This window comes from Papio anubis, chromosome 1 (assembly GCF_008728515.1).
Source record: "Papio anubis isolate 15944 chromosome 1, Panubis1.0, whole genome shotgun sequence".
NCBI lineage: Eukaryota > Metazoa > Chordata > Mammalia > Primates > Cercopithecidae > Papio > Papio anubis.
Genome location: NC_044976.1, coordinates 111723363 through 111746242, shown reverse-complemented (window position 1 = coordinate 111746242; position 22880 = coordinate 111723363). Strand labels below are relative to the sequence as shown.

The 22880-nt window shown below is 38.6% G+C and overlaps 1 protein-coding gene across 2 annotated transcripts in view; it reads right to left on the bottom strand.

The window, feature by feature from the left end:
• MAGI3 (membrane associated guanylate kinase, WW and PDZ domain containing 3) overlaps positions 1 to 22669 on the bottom strand; it is a 299415-nt gene extending 276746 nt beyond the window's left edge. The window contains exon 1 of one of the 2 annotated variants that reach the window (XM_003892411.4): positions 21784 to 22669. In XM_003892411.4, coding sequence (XP_003892460.3) covers positions 21784 to 22099 — 316 coding nt within the window. In that variant the 5' untranslated portion in view covers positions 22100 to 22669. The remainder of the gene's footprint in view (positions 1 to 21783) is intronic. The other variant, XM_017945961.1, reaches the window with a different exon arrangement.
• Positions 22670 to 22880: the final 211 nt, after the last annotated feature.

The following is a 22880-nucleotide window of genomic DNA, read 5'->3' as shown; positions in this document are numbered from 1 at the left end:
AAGAAGGCTTCAGTCCATCAAATTTCTCAGAGCTAAAGGAGGAATTACGTACCCAGCGCAAAGAAACTAAAAATCTTGAAAAAAAAGTGGAAGAATTGACGGCTAGAATAATTAATGCAGAGAAGGTCATAAACGAAATGAAAGAGATGAAAACCATGACACGAGAAATACGTGACAAATGCACAAGCTTCAGTAACCGACTCGATCAACTGGAAGAAAGAGTATCAGCGATTGAGGATCAAATGAATGAAATGAAGCGAGAAGAGAAACCAAAAGAAAAAAGAAGAAAAAGAAATGAACAAAGCCTGCAAGAAGTATGGGATTATGTAAAAAGACCAAATCTCCGTCTGATTGGGGTGCCTGAAAGTGAGGGGGAAAATGGAACCAAGTTGGAAAACACTCTTCAGGATATCATCCAGGAGAACTTCCCCAACCTAGTAGGGCAGGCCAACATTCAAATCCAGGAAATACAGAGAACGCCACAAAGATACTCCTCGAGAAGAGCAACTCCAAGACACATAATTGCCAGATTCACCAAAGTTGAAATGAAGGAAAAAATCTTAAGGGCAGCCAGAGAGAAATGTCGGGTTACCCACAAAGGGAAGCCCATCAGACTCACAGCAGATCTCTCGGCAGAAACTCTCCAAGCCAGAAGAGAGTGGGGGCCAATATTCAACATTCTTAAAGAAAAGAATTTTAAACCCAGAATTTCATATCCAGCCAAACTAAGTTTCATAAGTGAAGGAGAAATAAAATCCTTTACAGATAAGCAAATGCTTAGAGATTTTGTCACCACTAGGCCTGCCTTACAAGAGACCCTGAAGGAAGCACTCAACATGGAAAGGAACAACCGGTACCAGCCATGGCAAAAACATGCCAAAATGTAAAGACCATCGAGGCTAGGAAGAAACTGCATCAACTAACGAGCAAAATAACCAGTTAATATCATAATGGCAGGATCAAGTTCACACATAACAATCTTAACCTTAAATGTAAATGGACTAAATGCTCCAATTAAGAGACACAGACTGGCAAACTGGATAAAGAGTCAAGACCCATCAGTCTGCTGTATTCAGGAGACCCATCTCACACGCAGAGACATACATAGGCTCAAAATAAAGGGATGGAGGAAGATTTACCAAGCAAATGGAGAACAAAAAAAAGCAGGGGTTGCAATCCTAGTCTCTGATAAAACAGACTTTAAACCATCAAAGATCAAAAGAGACAAAGAAGGCCATTACATAATGGTAAAGGGATCAATTCAACAAGAAGAGCTAACTATCCTAAATATATATGCACCCAATACAGGAGCACCCAGATTCATAAAGCAAGTCCTTAGAGACTTACAAAGAGACTTAGACTCCCATACAATAATAATGGGAGACTTCAACACTCCACTGTCAACATTAGACAGATCAACAAGACAGAAAGTTAACAAGGATATCCAGGAATTGAACTCATCTCTGCAGCAAGCAGACCTAATAGACATCTATAGAACTCTCCACCCCAAATCAACAGAATATACATTCTTCTCAGCACCACATCGTACTTACTCCAAAATTGACCATATAATTGGAAGTAAAGCACTCCTCAGCAAATGTACAAGAACAGAAATTATAACAAACTGTCTCTCAGACCACAGTGCAATCAAACTAGAACTCAGGACTAAGAAACTCAATCAAAACCGCTCAACTACATGGAAACTGAACAACCTGCTCCTGAATGACTACTGGGTACATAACGAAATGAAGGCAGAAATAAAGATGTTCTTTGAAACCAATGAGAACAAAGATACAACATACCAGAATCTCTGGGACACATTTAAAGCAGTGTGTAGAGGGAAATTTATAGCACTAAATGCCCACAAGAGAAAGCAGGAAAGATCAAAAATTGACACTCTAACATCGCAATTAAAAGAACTAGAGAAGCAAGAGCAAACACATTCGAAAGCTAGCAGAAGGCAAGAAATAACTAAGATCAGAGCAGAACTGAAGGAGATAGAGACACAAAAAACCCTCCAAAAAATCAATGAATCCAGGAGTTGGTTTTTTGAAAAGATCAACAAAATTGACAGACCACTAGCAAGACTAATAAAGAAGAAAAGAGAGAAGAATCAAATCGACTCAATTAAAAATGATAAAGGGGATATCACCACCGACCCCACAGAAATACAAACTACCATCAGAGAATACTATAAACACCTCTACGCAAATAAACTGGAAAACCTAGAAGAAATGGATAATTTCCTGGACACTTACACTCTTCCAAGACTAAACCAGGAAGAAGTTGAATCCCTGAATAGACCAATAGTAGGCTCTGAAATTGAGGCAATAATTAATAGCCTACCAACCAAAAAAAGTCCAGGACCAGATGGATTCACAGCTGAATTCTACCAGAGGTATAAGGAGGAGTTGGTACCATTCCTTCTGAAACTATTCCAATCAATAGAAAAAGAGGGAATCCTCCCTAACTCATTTTACGAGGCCAACATCATCCTGATACCAAAGCCTGGCAGAGACACAACAAAAAAAGAGAATTTTAGACCAATATCCCTGATGAACATCGATGCAAAAATCCTCAATAAAATACTGGCAAACCGGATTCAACAACACATCAAAAAGCTTATCCACCATGATCAAGTGGGCTTCATCCCTGGGATGCAAGGCTGGTTCAACATTCGCAAATCAATAAACATAATCCAGCATATAAACAGAACCAAAGACAAGAACCACATGATTATCTCAATAGATGCAGAAAAGGCTTTTGACAAAATTCAACAGCCCTTCATGCTAAAAACGCTCAATAAATTCGGTATTGATGGAACGTACCTCAAAATAATAAGAGCTATTTATGACAAACCCACAGCCAATATCATACTGAATGGGCAAAAACTGGAAAAATTCCCTTTGAAAACTGGCACAAGACAGGGATGCCCTCTCTCACCACTCCTATTCAACATAGTGTTGGAAGTTCTGGCTAGGGCAATTAGGCAAGAGAAAGAAATCAGGGGTATTCAGTTAGGAAAAGAAGAAGTCAAATTGTCCCTGTTTGCAGATGACATGATTGTATATTTAGAAAACCCCATTGTCTCAGCCCAAAATCTCCTTAAGCTGATAAGCAACTTCAGCAAAGTCTCAGGATACAAAATTAATGTGCAAAAATCACAAGCATTCTTATACACCAATAACAGACAAACACAGAGCCAAATCATGAATGAACTTCCATTCACAATTGCTTCAAAGAGAATCAAATACCTAGGAATCCAACTTACAAGGGATGTAAAGGACCTTTTCAAGGAGAACTACAAACCACTGCTCAGTGAAATAAAAGAGGACACAAACAAATGGAAGAACATACCATGCTCATGGACAGGAAGAATCAGTATTGTGAAAATGGCCAACTGCCCAAGGTAATTTACAGATTCAATGCCATCCCCATCAAGCTACCAATGACTTTGTTCACAGAATTAGAAAAAACTGCTTTAAAGTTCATATGGAACCAAAAAAGACCCCGCATTGCCAAGACAATCCTAAGCCAAAAGAACAAAACTGGAGGCATCACACTGCCTGACTTCAAACTATACTACAAGGCTACAGTAACCAAAACAGCATGGTACTGGTACCAAAACAGAGATATAGACCAATGGAACAGAACAGAGTCCTCAGAAATAATACCACACATCTACAGCCATCTGATCTTTGACAAACCTGACAAAAACAAGAAATGGGGAAAGGATTCCCTATTTAATAAATGGTGCTGGGAAAATTGGCTAGCCATAAGTAGAAAGCTGAAACTGGATCCTTTCCTTACTCTTTATACGAAAATTAATTCAAGATGGATTAGAGATTTAAATGTTAGACCTAAAACCATAAAAACCCTAGAAGAAAACCTAGGTAATATCATTCAGGACACAGGCATGGGCAAGGACTTCGTGTCTAAAACACCAAAAGCAACAGCAACAAAAGTCAAAATTGACAAATGAGATCTAATTAAACTAAAGAGCTTCTGCACAGCAAAAGAAACTACCATCAGGGTGAACAGGCAACCTACAAAATGGGAGAAAATTCTTGCAATCTACTTATCTGACAAAGGGCTAATATCCAGAACCTATAAAGAACTCAATCAAATTGACAAGAAAAAAGCAAACAACCCCATCAAAAAGTGGGCAAAGGATTTGAACAGACACTTCTCAAAAGAAGACATTCATACAGCCAACAGACACATGAAAAAATGCTCATCATCACTTGCCATCAGAGAAATGTAAATCAAAACCACAATGAGATACCATCTCACACCAGTTAGAATGGCAATCATTAAAAAAATCAGGAAACAACAGGTGCTGGAGAGGATGTGGAGAAACAGGAACACTTTTACACTGTTGGTGGGACTGTAAACTAGTTCAACCATTGTGGAAAACAGTGTGGCGATTCCTCAAGGATCTAGAACTAGAAATACCATTTGACCGAGCCATCACATTACTGGGGATATACCCAAAGGATTATAAGTCATGCTGCTATAAAGACACATGCACACATATGTTTATTGCGGCACTATTCACAACAGCAATGACTTGGAATCAACCCAAATGTCCATCAGTGACAGACTGGATTAAGAAAATGTGGCACATACACACCATGGAATACTATGCAGCCATAAAAAAGGATGAGTTCGTGTCCTTTGTAGGGACATGGATGCAGCTGGAAACCATCATTCTCAGCAAACTATTGCAAGAACAGAAAACCAAACACCGCATGTTCTCACTCATAGGTGGGAATTGAACAATGAGATCACTTGGACACAGGAAGAGGAACATCACACACCAGGTCCTATTGTCAGGGTGGCAGCGGGGCGGGATAGCATTAGGAGATATACTAATGTAAATGACGAGTTAACGGGTGCAGCACACCAACATGGCACATGTATGCATATGTAACAAACCTGCACGTTGTGCACATGTACCCTAGAACTTGAAGTATAATTTTAAAAAAAAAAAGAAAAAGAAAGTATGGAACTTGAATCATTCCCTTTTATGGTATCTGGGCCTTGCGTGGGGCTTAGTGCATAGTAGGTATGCAAGGCACATTTGCTAATTAAAATGCAAATGCCTTGCCAACAAGAGGATTAATGCTTGGAAGAATCCCAACCTACTTTTCTGAACTAAACATCTGAAAATGTTCCAATTCTACAACATTAGAAGGTACTTTCCAACAAGTCCTAAGTGCCGTGCTAACATTGTAGTTCAGTCAAATGCAACTGCAGTACTACATCTTTTGCATTTTTGTCTTAGAAATTTGGTTCTAAGAGATTATAGCACATCAACAAGTTGGTGGGAAAACTTGTCCAATTTCCAATATTCACTTTTATTCCTACAAGTTAAAATATAATCAAATTAGAGTCCTGGACTAATGGTAACCTGCATGCTGATTCACCAGTAACTAGCTATACGACCTTGAACATATTTTTCTCCAAGCTTTAGTTTTCTTATCTGTAAAATGAGAAAAACTGGGCATTTAAAAGTCTTTCTTGTGGAAATGCATTGCAATTTACATTGAAAGACATAAAAAACAAGATAGATTGACGGATGGAGGAATGGGTTAATGTATAATAAAGCAACTAGAGTAAAAAGAAAATAATCTTGGTGGTAGATATATCTCCTTCACACAAAAAATCTGATCACTCCACCCAATATCCTGTCCTTCCTATTCCTGGAAACAGTACCACCACCAGTTACTCAAAGCAAAAACCTAGAGGTTCTCCTGAAGTCTGCTCCTTTTCTTACCTGCAATCAATCAGTAAGTCTTACTTAGTTCCTCTTTCAAAACATCTCTCTATCCACTTCATTTCACTGCCACTATTCTTATAGTAGTCCAAGCCATCATTTATTTTCATCCAAACTAAAGGGTTTTCCTTCTTCCACTCTGGCCCTCCTTCCACATCACAAACAATGACTTTTTGAAATACATACCAGTCATTCCCCAACTTTATGCTTTCTAGTGGCATTAACAATAAATAAAACCCAAACCCCTTACTGTGGCTAATAGACCCCCACTGGTCCCTGTCTACTTCTTCAATCTGTTCCCTCTCACTTTCACCCCTCATTTAGTTGGTGCCAGCCACATCAGCCTTTCTATTCCTATATCGAACCAGGTTCTCATATTGAGGCCTTTGTGTTTTACAATTCTCTCTGACTGAAAAATTTTGGAGGGCAGATGTCTTCCTCCCAGTCATTCAACTCACAGTGGACATGTCCCCTCCTCAGGGACACTTTCCCTGGCCACCCAGTCTAAATAATCTTCACATTAAAGTGCTAAGGAAATTCTCATCTGCACTGTAATACATTTTTTCTACCTATCTCCTGTAATCGGAGGAAATTTTCTTTTATGTACTTATTTTTCCAGACAGGGTCTCACTATGTTGCTCAGGCTGGTCTTGAACTCAAGCAGTTCACCTGGTCTCAAATCTCATGAGTAGCTGGGACTATAGGCCTGTTCTACCACACCCAGCCTTTAATACTTACACATTCGATTAACATGCCTCAATTAGATAACTTTTTATTCTTTAATAAGAAATCCTAAGAGATTATTTGCTTTTCAAAAATCTATTTTCTTTTTTTTTTTTTTTCATTTATCATCTTATGAAAGAAGAGAAAAATCCAATTTCAACCACTATTTTTTTCCTTTTTTTTTTTCTTAGAGATAGGGTCTTGCTCTGTCACCCAGGCTGGAGTGCAGTAGCACGATCAGAATTTACTGCAGCCTCCAACTCCTGGGCTCATGTGATCCTCTTATCTCAGCCTCCTGAGTAGCTGGAACTATAGGCACGTGCCACCACACCTGGCTAATTTTTTTTTTTTTTTTTTCTGTAGAGACAAGGTCTTACTATGTTGCCCAGGCTGGCCTCAAACTCCTGGGCTCAAGCAATCCTCCCACCTCAGTCTCCCAAAGTACTGAGATTTACAGATGTGAGCCATCATGTCCGGCCCACTATGTTTTTTTAAGACGATTTTTTTAAAGATGGGGTTTGGTTTACTAAATGCAATCCAGTTCAAATCTCTAAAACATGGGCACCAAATTAAAAGTAAAATATTATCTGTCTTGAGGCCAGGCTTCTGGAATATTTTTAAATCTGGAAACAGAAAAAAACATATATACTGATGTTCTGGGGGTAAAGAGCAGCTCCTGAATATGTAAGCAAAAACAAACACATCAGAAAAAAGAATACCACTCTGGGTTTATACCTAACCCCTCAGACTAAACAACCCACAGTGGAGAAGTTAAGAGCACTGCAATCAGCTGACAGGATCTACACACGGTCAGTTTTTTCTATGGAAAGCAGAGAAGTATGGGAGAAGCAATCAGTACAGAGAAAACAAAACTGCAGAGGGAGCAAATCAAAGGCAGCAGAGAAGTTGAGGTTGTGAACTACAGACACAGACAGTCCAGATCTACAATCTGCACCTTAGCAGTTACTAAAGGCGTAGGCCGAAGCTACAATAGTAAAGAGACAAATATCACCTATGCCCCAGTATTGTACAAGCAACTACAATAGACTCCACAATGTTTATACATGAAAAATATTACTGAATTTTTAAAAATGTATTTATAAGCGGCATTCCTCAACAGAGCTTTTAGTCTTTTTTTTTTTTTTTTTTTTTGAGACAGAGTTTCACTCTATCTCCCAGCCAGTATTCAGGTGCAAGCACAGCTCACTGCAGCCTCAACCTCCCTGGGCTCAACTGATCCTCCCATCTCAGCCTCCCACGTATCTGGGAATACAGACCCACACCACCATGCCCAGTTACCTTTTTTTTGTAGAGATAGGGTTTTGCCATGTAGCCCAGGTTGGTCTTGAACTCCTGGGCTCAAGCAATCCACCTGCCTTGTCCCCCCAAAGTGATTTCAGGCGTGAGACACGACGTCCAGCCTTTCAATCTTATTCTAGCGTAAAATGTGTTAGGGGAAGGAACGTGGACTACATATTTACAAGTTACAAATACCTTGCTCTGGAAATTCTCATATATCATACTTCTGCCTACCTTCTTTAGCTTGTTTATCTACATCAGAAAATCTGAACTCAAACTTTCAACATACTGCCTCTTTTTTATGAGAAGGTGGCACAAAAGCATAAATAAATAAAATTAAAAGTAAATAAAATTCCAGGGTATTCTAGTAAAGCTAGCAACACACACAAATTCATAATATCATATAATTCCAAGAGCAAGAAATAAAATAGTGCTGAATCCTAAAACTAGGCTTGTAGGATGATTCTAGAATGATTCCAGACCTTGGGATGAAGAGTTTGTGGCCCTTCCCTCCAGTGTTCTGCTATTAACACCACCCAGATCTACATCATGCATTAGTTTTTTCTCATCGTTTCACTCATAGTTTCTTCTCCCATAATTTTAGTTTATATATGGTTTCTCATGGCCTCTCCAACTGTGACTCTCCCTACCCGCCCCCACAATCAGTGTGATGTGTTCAGGAAACGCCAACAACTACCACCACAGTCAACTGTGACAACAGTGAAAAGGGAGCTGGGAAGATATGTACAGTAGCAAACCACTATATAGTGTTTCTACCATACAGATATAGAAGATATAAAGAAATTCAAGAGCACAGATAATTCTAAAATGTGGGCAAATAATTAGGAAATAATTTCTTTTGAGTATTATCTTTGTTTTTATTAAAATGTTATTCAACTTAATTCTTAAAAATGGCTGTTTGACAACTCGCAGAATTCTTGAAAATTTAACAATTGGTCTTGCAAAAGAATACAGCCAACTCACTTCAAAACCTCTCAGTTGAAGCTCCCACACTTAATTGGAAATTCTTTCCTTTTTGTCTTAGTTCAAAAGATAAGCCCCACTTATCTTTTTAAGCTACAGAAATCACAGGTTGCTGACCAGCCGATAAATTGCTTGCTCTGGGTGAGGTGCTCTCCCTGCCTGTGGCTTGCAGGGGAGGTTGACACCAAATGATGTCAAACATAGATGTCAGCAGCAGATATGGGAGGTGGGAGAGATACAAGCTAACCTAGGACAAAAAGTTACTACAGATGTTAAAATCCCTTGGCCCTATGATCATTCCAACTACAGGCCATAATGAAAAGAGAAGCTTACAGAAATGACAATGAGTCATCAAGAATGGGCTAAATTGTAATTAAAATACTATGTTTAAGAAGATGAGTGCCTGGGAAAGGATCAGCTATCACTCAGGGACTTCCTCCTTGTAGTATGCCTTCCTGAAATGCAGAAGTTGCAAAACTAAAAACTGTATCTTCCAGACTCCTTTATAGCCAGTATTCTGGATGCAAATCTGATTCCACCATTAAGATGCAGGACACAAGATATGGAAGGCAGAAGTAAAGCAAAGCCCCATTGGCCTGTAGCTTTTAGCAGCTTTCAGCTTGTACACAAGGTCATGAACATGTCAGTGTCCAGTCTCTAGCTTTGAACTAAAACAAAAAAGAGAGAATTTTCAATTAAGGAGTAGAAGCGTCAGTTAGGAGGTTTTACAGTGATGCAATGGAGTTGGCTGTATTCTCTTGCAAGGCCAATTATTAAATTTTTATGAATTTTACAAATCAGTTGTCAAACACAGCCACTATTAAGAATTTAGTTGTATAAAATTACAATTAAATTATATTAAAAACAGAATTAATCATTTTCTAATTATTTTATAGACAGTGGCAGAGGCAGCAGGGACCAGATTCATCATAACAGTATTTAGTCACCAGTTCACGGGCATCAAGGAGAAGCTGTCACAGCAATGGCCAGATGCTACATTCCAGACTTCCAGCAGTTACAATGTTAACAGCAGTGGCTGTTGTGATCACCTTGATCGCAGCTACAGTAGCATTTTCTTGCCACTGTTTCAGTAGCAACCTCCTGATGGCCACTTTCCTGACTGTAGCAGAGGTGGCAGCTCCCACTGTGGACTGTTTCAAGGTGTCCTGGAAAAAATCATTCTCAGAGGCTCAGCCTAGAGCCTAGCCCTCCAGCCCTTTCAAAAGATTCCCTAAGCAACTAATTCCCTGCATTACATCCCTTTCTGTTTCCTGCACTGAACCCTGACTGATACTGCAAAGGAGTAAGGATTGCAGAAAGATTTTTTCATGTCTACACTCATGCTGTTCTTCACAGACCTACAAAGAACCCAAGCAAGACTCTACCATTCCCATTAGTCTTACCCAATAAATATAGTTTCCCCAGAACGGCCACCTCAATCCCCTTTCTTCAGTTTTGCCTCACAAGGAGTAGCTTGTCCTCTGCTGTGGCCAGCTTGACATGGCCTGAGATATCTTCCTGTCCCACCCCCAGCAAGAGCACAATCCCTCTTCTCAGTTATGCCATCACTACAGCCGAACAAGCTTGAGGACAGTGAGCCAAAGGTATCCTTGACAGTTCATCTCCCACAACCCTGAGTGTCCCCTTGCCCTAAAATTTATCTTCCCCCAATGCATCCCCTAGTCAGTCAAGGAAAAAAATAGAAGTATAGCTGACTCTAAATGAGACTTGCAGCATCAGCCCCACAGAGAGAGCAAGAAACAGTGTTAGCAGTCTACCACATAGCAGGAACTATTCAGAAACATTTTACGGAAAGCATTGTGAAGAATCTCCGATAGGAAAAATGATTTTCCAAAACTAAAGCAACTAACCAGAATAAATACTTAACTATTCAGCTATTATACCAGCTAACAATTTTGACTGTGTAAATCTTAATCATAAGTTACACCATTATAAAGGCTTAAAATGCCCTGAAAATCCATGGCATATAATGATTAAAATTCTTTCCTGTGCTGCAAGTTTCGGGATACCACTGCCTCTAACCTCATTCATGCATGCTGATGGCCTAACAAACTGAGTCTAGCACATTACACTTAATTCCAAGAGAATGCAGATTTCATAAACAGAGTATGTTTAACAAGTCCTTTTTTCACCAATTTTCTACACAGATTCTTATGCCAGAAACTAGAACAATGAAAGGAACCAAACAATCTGAGTTCCAGTCTCTGCTCTACCATGTTTATGCTATGACTTCTGCCACTGCTAAGCCTCGACTTGTTTATCTATACACTACGGTTGGATTACTGTGCTTCCTTCCACTCAAGGGACTGACTTTAGCCCAGAGAGAAAACATAACAGCACAAATACTTAAAGAATAAGAGGTGCCAACAATCCACAACCTGCTTTACCTGACTCTTCAAAGGATCCATCTTAGGTGTGCAATACTTGAAGCCTAGAAGGAGAAAGGTCTACTTAACTGCAATGAGTTATTCTTTTATCTAGCTTAGCTAAATTTTCTTTAAGCAAAGTGTACTTTTCTGAGAAGGGTCTGCATACTTATAAAAGATCCCTAATTCTAAAATACATTCCTTTCTACATTCACCAGAACATTTTCTAGGCTCTGTCTCAGGTAAGTATGCTAACACCTTCCTGGTGAGTGAATTACAGAAGAAGTAGAAAGGAAACACAACGACAAAATATTATTTCCAGTATCAAATATACAATTTTCCCAAATATATTTATCCCAAAATATGTATCTAATGTATTTATCTGGGCTTTTACATATTACAGAGAATATTTTCAGCAATAAAAATAATCTGCTGAAAATATTGTCTTACAAATGTAGCAAGAATACTAACTTTCTGCTTGATTAGCAATTCTTCGAAATAACTACTTATCACGCAGCTTAGTTGTACAGATTAAACTGCGCTGCCACAAACTCTGTTTTGAAACAGAACCAAGCAATGAAGCCTTTATTGTAAGTACTTGCCCAGTATTTTACTGCATTTAACACCCACGCAAACAATTCAGAATTGTGGTTTTTCCTTTTACTAGAGAAAGGAAGACAGGTTTTTTGGATATAAGGAACTAATATTCTATCCAAAAAGTAAAGACTCAACACTGTTTCAGTTCATAATTCTTCCTGAGAGTCTGTGTGAACTTTCATGTGTTAATCTCTCTCTTAAACTCAATTTTCTCATCTGTAAAGGAAGACGGTAACATCTGACTCATAGAGAATAAAAATATATAAAGTTCTTTATAAGAAAACATGAATGCTAATACATACATCCTTATAAACCAAATGAGACAGGTATAAAATGCCCTGACATGGGAGTTATTACTCTAAATGACAGCTAGTATATTGTGACAAGTCCCCAATATTCCCATTAGAGTAAGGTTGTCTAAACTTAGGGTTGTCACCAAAGGGAGGCTGAAGTATCATTTCAGTCATCAGCATTACATTGTGAGATTGCTCTAGTTAGCAAATCTAACTCTATTCAAAGGAAATTAAAATTTCCATTAGCTTGTGCATTCTAACCTAAACACTGAAATTAGTGAATAGAATTCTTAGCTAAAATTAATAATATTTTGACAAAGAGTTCTGCTGAAAGCTACCAAGTTGGATTAAGATACAATTCTGTGAACAGAGGTAATAAAGACTACATCATTTTACTAGATTTCATGGCTTAATTAATCAATATATGGAATTAATACTGGAGAACTCTAATCATTACAGGCTTTTGGAGTAGAAGCAGTAATTTTCCAAATATGGTCTGAAGGCATCCAAAGGGTGCCCAAACTAATCTAACAATACAAAATACTTGCTATGATGATTCCTATTGGCAAATCACACTCAGTTCCAAGAATGTTCATTTTTATGTACAATAAGTACATTCACCAATAATCTACCAACATTTAAAATTCACTAAAGATCCAACTACCAGATGACACTTGGCAAAACTACAAAACTCCTACAGTGTATGGCATATGTAAACTCAAAGTTATTACTAAAATTATTATTTTTATGGCACCAAAGCTGAAGACATTGATACAGTAATTAGAATATAAAAATAGTATGAAATGTTATTTGGAGCACCCACCCCTCTCTTTCAACTGTCTACGCCTGCTCTGGGTACCTCTGTTCTCCCAGTGGAGGCTGTAAAAAACCTTACAAAGGGGATCAGATTTTTTCCTGCAATATCTGCCAAATAACATTTTTGGTAATTAAACAGGTACGACATTACACCATACTTAAGTAATGTTTCAAAACTTATATACCCATTTTATATGTGTCAGTGAAGCAGTTCATTTCACATAATTTCCACGAAATCATGGTTAAAAAGTTTTATTAGGGACCCCTCAGAAATACTACAATAATGATGTTGTCTCAATTTGTGTTTAAAAGGACCATTGTTTTAAAAGCAAAACACCTTGGAAAATAATTCGTTTAGAATTTCATTTTCAAAAGGGTAGAATAAAATTGTTTTAAAAACGTAATTGCTTAACTAGGCTAATAATCTTTTTCTCAGTGCTGAAGACTGTTAATCTTCCAAAGTATTCCATCTCCCTAAAAATCAACAGCATTGACTTAGAGAATCTTGATTTTTTTTCAATCAAAGAAAATTAAATAAAAATTACAAGAAATACTTTTAAATTATACACATTAAGGTATCAGTATTTCAATTTTTTAAAGAAGTAACTTCTAAATAAAAGCAATTTTTTATTTAAAAAATTAAATATGATAATATTTGAGCAAAAGCAGTGCCTAGAAATCAAATCAGTTTTGGTTTACAGCCAATATCTGTTTTTCTAAAAATGATAGTTTTATGACAACTGTATACTACTGCTGGCTTCAAAGTAAGAGAGATTAAATGTTTTAAAAGAGATCATTTCCTGGAGTATTGATTCCTCGGCATCCCACCCTTTCAGGAACTCCCCCTCCCTTATGTCTTGGGGTTCTGCTACAGTTGTTAATCATATTATGCTATTTATATCCAGCTGCAAGGGTAGACATGTCCCCACGCCTGACCAATCATGGCACTTCATTGTCCTCTCCTCTCTCCACAGTAATTGGTCCAAGAGATCAGCACAGGGCCAAAGTCTCTGCATGAGATTTGTTATTAGACTCCAAAAAGATGAGAAGCTTTAAGGACCCTGTATGACTTGGGGGTTCAGAGCTACCTTCACTGCTACACTGACAGAGTCTAGCTGAGAAAAAATCCAACCTGGAAGAAAAGAGAACCAAATAATAATTCTAATGACCAACATTTGAGAACATGAAGTTAGCTGTTACTGATCTATGCCTGGATTTTAATGTATGTAAGTCAATAAATTTCTTCTTAGCCTAAATTAATCTCAATAGCATTTCTGTCACTTGCTACAGAATTCTTACAAATACAGAAACTGATAAAAATTAAGATTTTTTTCTTTCCTACTGAGATCTAAGCTATATGTCACAAGATACTTGCTGCAAACTAGATAACCATATCCAAAGAGTAACATATCTCTAGAACTATTCCATTAAAGTGAATTTTTAAAAGTTATTTTACTGGAAGAAAAGCAAAGCCAATCTAGCTTAATTCTGTTTAAGTTCAGAAAAGGAAGCATTAACACTTGTTTTTTTCCTACCTTGTAGGGTATTTTCCTTTCATAAAACTACTTCTGCTAAATGCCATTATGTATAGTAAAACCCCATTTTTCATAGTCATGTGTAATTCCCAATCAGAACAACAATGAGATACAGGCTTGCCTCTCACAAACTTCCCTGAAGCCAGAAAATAATAATTATGTGTTTCAAATTCTGTGCAAAAAAACAGCAAAAGCAAAGAGGCTAAAATGCCAGAAAGTTTTAATTAAGTAGATAGGTTACCTTTCACATTGCATACCCAAGACAATAAAAAGGGAAGCCTCCAAATAGAAAAGATCTTAATTATTAACAAATTTGAAACAAAATTTTTCCAATTATCACTGCATGATATTTTTTAAAACCAAACCCTAAACTCAAAATAAATTATGGCAAGAAAGTTTAACCCTTTATAACCCATACAGAGTCTCTAAAACAATATCTCTCAGTATGTGTTAATAAAACAAGTACCTAATCACCTATAAGGACAGCGTGTCCTTTCTCAGGTATTTAGATACGTCATAAGTCAAATTATGGTCCTCAAAACGTAATCTATGTTCCTCTGGCCATGTTGGGATGACCGAAATGGGTGGGGGCTGCAAGTAAGTGGGTTGCTCCTGGGAACCACTGCAATGCAGCTGAGTGGCTGCATTAGGATAAATTGCTTGGGTTCAGGGAAGAATGGAGATATAATGATGCCCCCCTTCTCACTGGAAGTCAATTGGCTGTGACTATAACAAAAGGGAAGGCAGGATTAAGATGAAAATATATTTTTCAGTTCCCTTTTTCCTAGGCCAGCAAATTGTGTTTTCCCATAAAACTGGCTAGACTTCCAAAACAACCCAAACAGGGCTATTAACCATAAAGAACAGAACTAATGGTACATTAAGGGTTACATAAAAATATTCATAGTATTACATTATGAGTGGAATGAGGCTGAAGGCAGAAATAGCATTAAGCATCTTACAGCATTATCTCGAGGAGATAACACATTAAAAAAAAAAAAAAAAACTTGTGGAAGACTATTCATAATGGAACTACCTAGCCATTTAAACAATTAATATGATCGTCCCTCTATTTTCCAATTATTCTACAATGTGGATTTTGTGCCCTTGTACAAAATAAAGTTTTTTATACACAAACACACACAACATTATTGAGATGGACCACACTGTAAACCTTTCTGTATGGAATGTTTTTGCCCTGTGTTTTTCTCCTCCTCTGCTTCTTACCTACTACTGGAAAGATCCTAATTCCACTCAACCAAAACCTGTCATCTTTCAAAACCAAAGTAAGTTCAAAATTATTCACAATTCATTCCTCAACCACTCAAGTCAGAAAACAAGGGCAGATGGTGTGGATCCTACCAAGATATTAAAAAAAAAAAAAAAAAGAAAAAAAGAAAAGAAATCGTTCTTTCACTTCATGTACACATTTAACATCCATAAATTCACTATACATACCTAGATGAGGATAATTTCTTAGAATTAAAAGATTTTTTTGTAAAACATATCTTTTTAATGCAAGTAAATTACTTCATCTGGTATTCAACCAAAAAACTGCAATTGGTTCCAACATGGGTGGAAAAGTGGCAAGTAGGACTCATCCTACAAACAGTACAATATAGTATTTTATGAACAATTTAAGGACTTTTTGAAAAGACAGTTTTGCTTATATTTGATTTCCCTCTTTGTGAAATGACTTGAGAACCCAAATCCTTTCTAAAATGCAGCTCCACAACTTTTTTGAATAGCACACTATGCAGCCAGTTAATTAGTCTCGTTTTCACCAAAATTCATACTAAGACCTACCTAAAGAGTTTTAAACACTGGCAGAAAAGTGAAAAAGGCAAAACCCTTACTATAGGTATTCCTTACCAATGAGTCACTAAGCTCCTACTAAATTGCCAGCTTCTTGAAGATACACAACTTCTGACTCATGTTTATATCGCCAGTGCTAGCTCCATGCTGGCACTTGATGGGTGCACCACTAAGTGCTTGCTGAGGGAATGAATGCATGCCAGTAATAGGACTTCTTATTTTTTCTGTATTAAATAAAATAAGCATCTTTTCTTGGAAAACATTCTGAATAATAGTTGTTCTTCAAAAACAAAATAATAACAAGATATTTTGTTAGCAAAACTAGCTAGAAGAGCAATGAATGGATTTGCCTCTTTCCCTACAAACATGTCTCATAACACCAGCTTCTAAGTTTCTGAAACTCATACTTTTGGCAATAGTTTTAAATTCAGGGCATTCATTCTGTCTACCAAAATGTAATATTTCAAGAAAATTATTTCTCAAAATTTCAGAAGACAAAAAATACTTTATTAAAGGCAAAACAGTTCTAGTCTTCAATAGCAAAACACTTATCTTTTGTCAAATCACACACACACACACACACACAAAACCCTGACATTCACAGACTTTGAAATTGGTAAATAATATTAAAGTAACCCATTAAAACAAGATTCTCTTTCAACATACTCCCAAAACACTAAGTCCCCCCAAAAATTACAAAGCACTTAGGGGTTACACAGTAAAGACCATATGAAACTATCACTTGAGAAGATTAGGCACTGACTTCATAAGTCAGACACTTGAATGAATTTAGATTTGTTTTGCTGCCAGTTTACATAAATTAGCACAAAAAAAAATCACAAAAATTTGTCTCTCATAACAAAAGGTTTTGTAAAGTATATCCCAGGATCTCAGAGGAAAAATAATGTATACGTCCCAGGAACACAGAGTTATATTACATGAAAATCAGTTTTAGCAATAGACTGAACAAAATTTAAAATCATCTAAAAATCAAATGGCCAAATGTTAAGTATTTGTTTGTACCAGTAAGATAGCAAGAAATTAAAGAATTGTTAAAATGCCTCAACCTAGGAAAATAAAGCTTTATAAACTAAATTTTTTAAAAAGTCTGGGGGTAAGGGCAGGATCAATAAAGTGCCCAAAATGATATACTAGAAAATGATATATGAGAAGAGTTAACAAAAGTTTGTGTATATATACGTATGCATATATGCATATATGCATATGTGTATATACACACACATATATACATACTGAGATATTTGGATGTAATACTCCTAGAAAATGATGGAGAGAAAATGTTTTTAAGTACAAAGATGTTAATGATATAATAAGAGTCACCAAATATCACACAAGCAAATCAGTTTGCAATCGCTAAGGTGTAAGCCCATTACTCATATGAATTGAAGGTGTCAATGAACAGAATCCAAAACCTGAACCCTTGAGTTATTAAGAGCTTTGGCTGGGGGGGTGGGGGCAGGGGGAAAAGAAAAGAAAAAAGAAAAAATCTACCAAAATCTGAAATAGTAGGAAATTTTCGACTTTAAGGTTTATCAAAATGTAATGCTACTTTCCCTAGCAAAGGGGGCTTGGCTTGCTTCTCTTTCTGTTGTTTCTAAAACACTCTCTAGGTCTCTAGATTTTCTTGTTTTAAAAAACGTACGAAGAAATGTATTGAAACCTGGGAGGCTAACAATTAACTCTAAATTCTCTTACCTTTCCCGTCTTCAAATATTACAACCACCTCAACAAAACTCATCAAAAATCCCAAATTACCCACTAAACAAATAAACAAAACAAAACTAACAAAAAGATTCAATAGAGAAGAAAGGCACAGTGTTATTTTTATTTAAATAACACAAATATTTCTTATTTTAAAACATCCAGTAATGTTTCTTCACCAACAGGAAGTGTATATCTAGGAAATTAGCCCATTTTAATAAAACTCCCTTACAAATTGGATGTCCCAAAGAGTCAGCAGTGAAGACTTTTACCTACATTTAACATTACCCAGGAACTGTTTCACCTTGGTTTTTATTTAAACAAACTATAACATTGTTTCCTATGATTTTCATCCCTGGATACACTACTTGCTTAGGGTAGTTGAATGTAATGTGTGCATGATACGGCAGTAGACAATGATTTCATGTTTATTGTACCAATACTTAATCTCTGGAATAAAATACACATAATTTACCGAAATTTACTGAAAGCAAACTGCTGAAATACGAGCTTAAAGGTGTATGAAGAAGCATAAAACTCTGCACAATTAGAGTCTGGGGAATTTTAGAACAAAACTAACTACTTGTATATTAACCAGGAGAGAAATGGTTTAAGAGTATATACTCTATAGTAAAATCAAAGAAACTAAACCTAGTCATAGTACTATATCACAAAACAATTTCACCAGGGGTCCAAAGTTCAACTTTACTACTGGGCAAAGACAAAGTTCAAACTCAAATGACAACTTTTCTCTTTGCAGAAAAATAAACAACAGGGTCATAATTAAGAAACAGGTAACTAAGTGGGCCAAGCAACAGGTGAAACCAATGATTCTTCTAGAAGCAGGCAAAGTACTGACTACTAAGTACTACACTAATACTAAAACAGTAAGAAATTACCTAATTGATTCAGGAAAAGTTTTAGATTAGAAACCGCATTTTAAAGAGTAACCTTCAATTCTCTATTAAAGATTATAACCAAAAAAGGGGGAAAAAACCACAGCTAAAGACAGTAGGTGCCGGAAAGATGTTAAGTCACCTGGCTTTTGGTACAGGCTTTGGGAGGGTGACCCTTAGCACCTAAGTGAAAAGAAGGCTAGGAAGAATCAGCACTACAAAAGCCATGTCCTACAACCCAGCTTATCCTTCTGCCATGGACTTTCTCAGAAGACAATACGAGATCATTTCCAATTAGTATTACATCTTACAGAAATAGTTAAATTTTACTCTTTCACTGTGCTAGTCTCTAAATGTCATGTTATGAATATGGTTTAATAAAAAGCAACTAGTCAAGACAACAGAGTGCTAAGTACACTTTACAATACCTTATTAACTTGAAAAATCAATTTCTGTCACAAAGTTTAGAGAAAAGGGAAAAAAATAAAACAATGTTTATGGCAAGTTTCTTTTTAAATTCCCTTACTCTATTTTCACCCTTTCCAAAATGAATCACAACAATAAAGAATCTTCGTCTCTTCTGAAAATAATATTTGTTTTTAATCAAACTCAAAGTTCTACAGATAACCTCTTCAAGTTCTTGACTTCTAGTATTTAAAGTCTTGTGTTTAACCTGTAAAAATCTTGCTATTTTATAACAAATGTTGCTTTTAAGCAAAGCCATTTAAGAAAGCCATTTAATATAATACCTAACATGAGGCTATTAAGAAGCTAAGAATACTATTTTTAAAAGAGATTAAAATTTTTAAATTACAACCTGCTTAGAAACAATATTAATCTCAGATAACACAGACATAATGATATCTTGAGAAATTACTGACTCAAAGTGTCTCTTTAAAAAATAAGTGTAGTATTCAGAACTTTACTACTAATGACTACAAAATGTTCTGCGACCATTAATATGTTATTCCCTTTATTTTGGCTAAATCTTTAAAATAGAACAGTGTCTATGGCTGTCAAGAGGGTAAAACTGTATTACTCTAATAATGTCAACTACATACTGGGGCATAGGATGCTTATCTAACACAGTTAATATGACTAATACTCTAAATCTTGAATTATTGTTAAATATAATACAAAGGTTGAGAAAATGTATAACAGGTAGATTAGACTAATGTGAAATAGCCATCTCTTCAGTCTTCTAAAAAAAAAAAAATCACAATAATTTAGAATACACCAGCTTCCATGTCAATATATCAACTTTAAAATTTCTAAAAATACATTATATTCTCATCTTTGCCCCAACTACTCAAAACAAAACACAAAGCAATGATGCAGATGTTCTCATTATTCACTGACTCATGGGATTTGAACTAAGATTTGGCACCTAGACTAGTAAATGCTGTCTATATAGTCTTTTGCACATTACACACAGTGCGTGACTGGCTGAATTACAGCCCCAAAAGTCTTTCCTCTGCCTTTCACACACTGTAAAAGTTAGCGTTAAGAAAAAATTTTACAAATTCTCAAAACTATACAGAAAAAGCTGTTTAAAGTCTGCCAAAGTTTTAAAAAATTAACAACAATAAAAAGAAAACCTCACTACATAAACCCATACATTTAAAATGAATACGATGGAATAGGCTATAGAAAGAAAATCTTAATTATGATCTTAGGAGCATGTGAGTCTGTGTGTATATATATCCACAATACACAGACATATGTAAACCGCACCACAAACCATCAAGCCCCATTAAGCTCAAGGACTATTAAAGATATATTAATATTTCCAAAGCGAGCTGCTGAGAAAGAAATGAGAAGGAGATAACATATTAAATTTTTCTCCAGAATTTTCTAGCATTTTGCCATCAAGGGATGGACTGCTACCTAGCCCAGGTAACAATTAAGCAGCCCATTATATTTTGATGCACCGTATACTCAGTAGAGCACATTCAGGAAAAACAGTTTGGTTTCTAATAACGTTACAATCACCATTCTCTCTCCCACAAACATCTAAGACGACAGAACCACATTCTATCTATGCTGAAACAAAACCAACAATGCTGTCTATAACAAATTCATAAGAACTACTACATACTATCAGATCTTACTGTATGCTGTCTCTGATCAATGCTTTGAAACTGACGAGGTATGCCATAAACGTAACGTGCTTTGCAGCAAATTTTACTAGCATAAAAGATACCAAGGCAAAAGAGCCTCCTTTAACCTACCACTTCAACAAAATTCTGTAAAATCAAAAGCGTTACAGAAGCTTTCACTCCGCTAGGCACCTAAGTCTTCCTTCAAAACCCAGACTCTCTTCAACAGCTCCCTGCAAGAACACACCAGTCGGCCACATATCACATATTGTACCCTCATCGGTACTCAGACACCTGAACCACCTGGACTGACAGAGTTAGGCTGACAGCTCCGAGATGTCTGCTAGTGTGCAAGAAACACCGAAGCAGCTAAGCCATTCCAGGTACACTAGGTGGTAACCTTGGCACCAAGTACTTCTATAGTAAAGACCCTTTTTCCCTGTTAGAAGATGCGTAAGATCGTTCCAAAGAAAATGCTACAATCCTAAGAACCTTTTTGCACAACAGAGAGCGGAAAAGGCTGGCCTTCTCTAGTCAAAAACTCTTGTCTGCGGGGGGAGATGGAGCTACAAATATAGGAAACTCAGCTTCTAGTCGCAATTCTGTGACAGCTAACACAGCTAGCAGGGCAACCTCGCCAAGCCAGAGCTCAGTTTTCCCATCGGCAAAATGGGACTCACCAACGCCACCCCTCCCCCTCGTCAAGGAGTCAGGCACACCCTAGAGGTCTAAGATTATCCGGGACCATACGCGGTGGGGAGGTGCCGTCGCTCCCAGGACGCCCACCCTGGCGCCCCTGTACCCAACACCCCGCGGCAGATACGCAGGGCCGGCGTACCTGGTTTCACAGTCTTGAGACGGATGGGCTCGCGGAAGTGGCGGATGACAGCCAGGGTGTCCCGGTTGGTGAGCCCGCTGACAGGCGTCCCGTTTACCTCCAGCAGCACATCGCCTGGGCTGGGCGCCTTGCCGGAGACGACGCAGCAGGTGCCCCCGCCGGGCTCCTCGCGGAGCCGCCCCAGGTAGGGGAACTCGCCACGCTCCGCGCCACCGCGGATCTCCGCGCCGAAGTCGCCCGGGGGCCCGGCCCAGGACACGGCGCACTCCTGCACCTTGCTGAGCCAGTGCTTCTTCTTCTTCAGCGTCTTCGACATCCCGAACCCCGCTGCACCATGGGGGAGACCCCGCGCGGGCGGCCGGGGCGCCGCTCCGGCCCCGTCTCAGCCCGGGGGCCCTGGGCGGCCCGCGCAGCCGGGTCAGGGGGGCCTCGCCGCTCCGGTCCCCACCCGGTGACCACAGCCCGCTGGGGGCCCGGCCGCTCCCAGACCCGAGACGCCTCTTGGACGCCCCTCCCAGCTGCGCTCCCCGGGGCTGACCAGACTCCGCGAGGGCCACCGCGGGTTAGGCTGAAGAAAGGAAAAGGGAATTGTCCCCAGGCGGTTCCAAAAGGGGCTTCGGGCGGGGTCACTACCGCCGGCTGGTCCCCGGGCGCAGCGCCCGAGCGGCGGGAAAGGCTGAGGCGGGGGGGCGGTGAGGTGAAGGGGGAAGAGCCGGGAACGGGAAAAATCCGTCGGGGGCGCGCAGAAGCGCGCGTAGACCCGTCGCGGGATCGATCGTGCCCGCTGCGGAGCTGTAGCGCGGAGACCAACGCCTGCCCAAGCTGCCAGGAAACTGCCGCTTTCAAACCCGCCGCAACCTCCTCCTCCTCCCTTTTCCCTTCCCCCCGCCCTCGCCCATCCCTCATCCAGAGCCCCGCCCCCTCCTGCCGCGCGGCGCCCGGCGCGCTGCCGTCACAGGCCCGGCGCTTGGGAACGAGCCCAGGCCCCGGACTCTCGCGCCAGGGATTGGCCCCCGGCGGGCAGGGGGCGGACCACCAACGAGAATGAGGACCACTGGTTGGTCGGTGCGAGTGCAGGAGGCGGGCACTAGAATGAC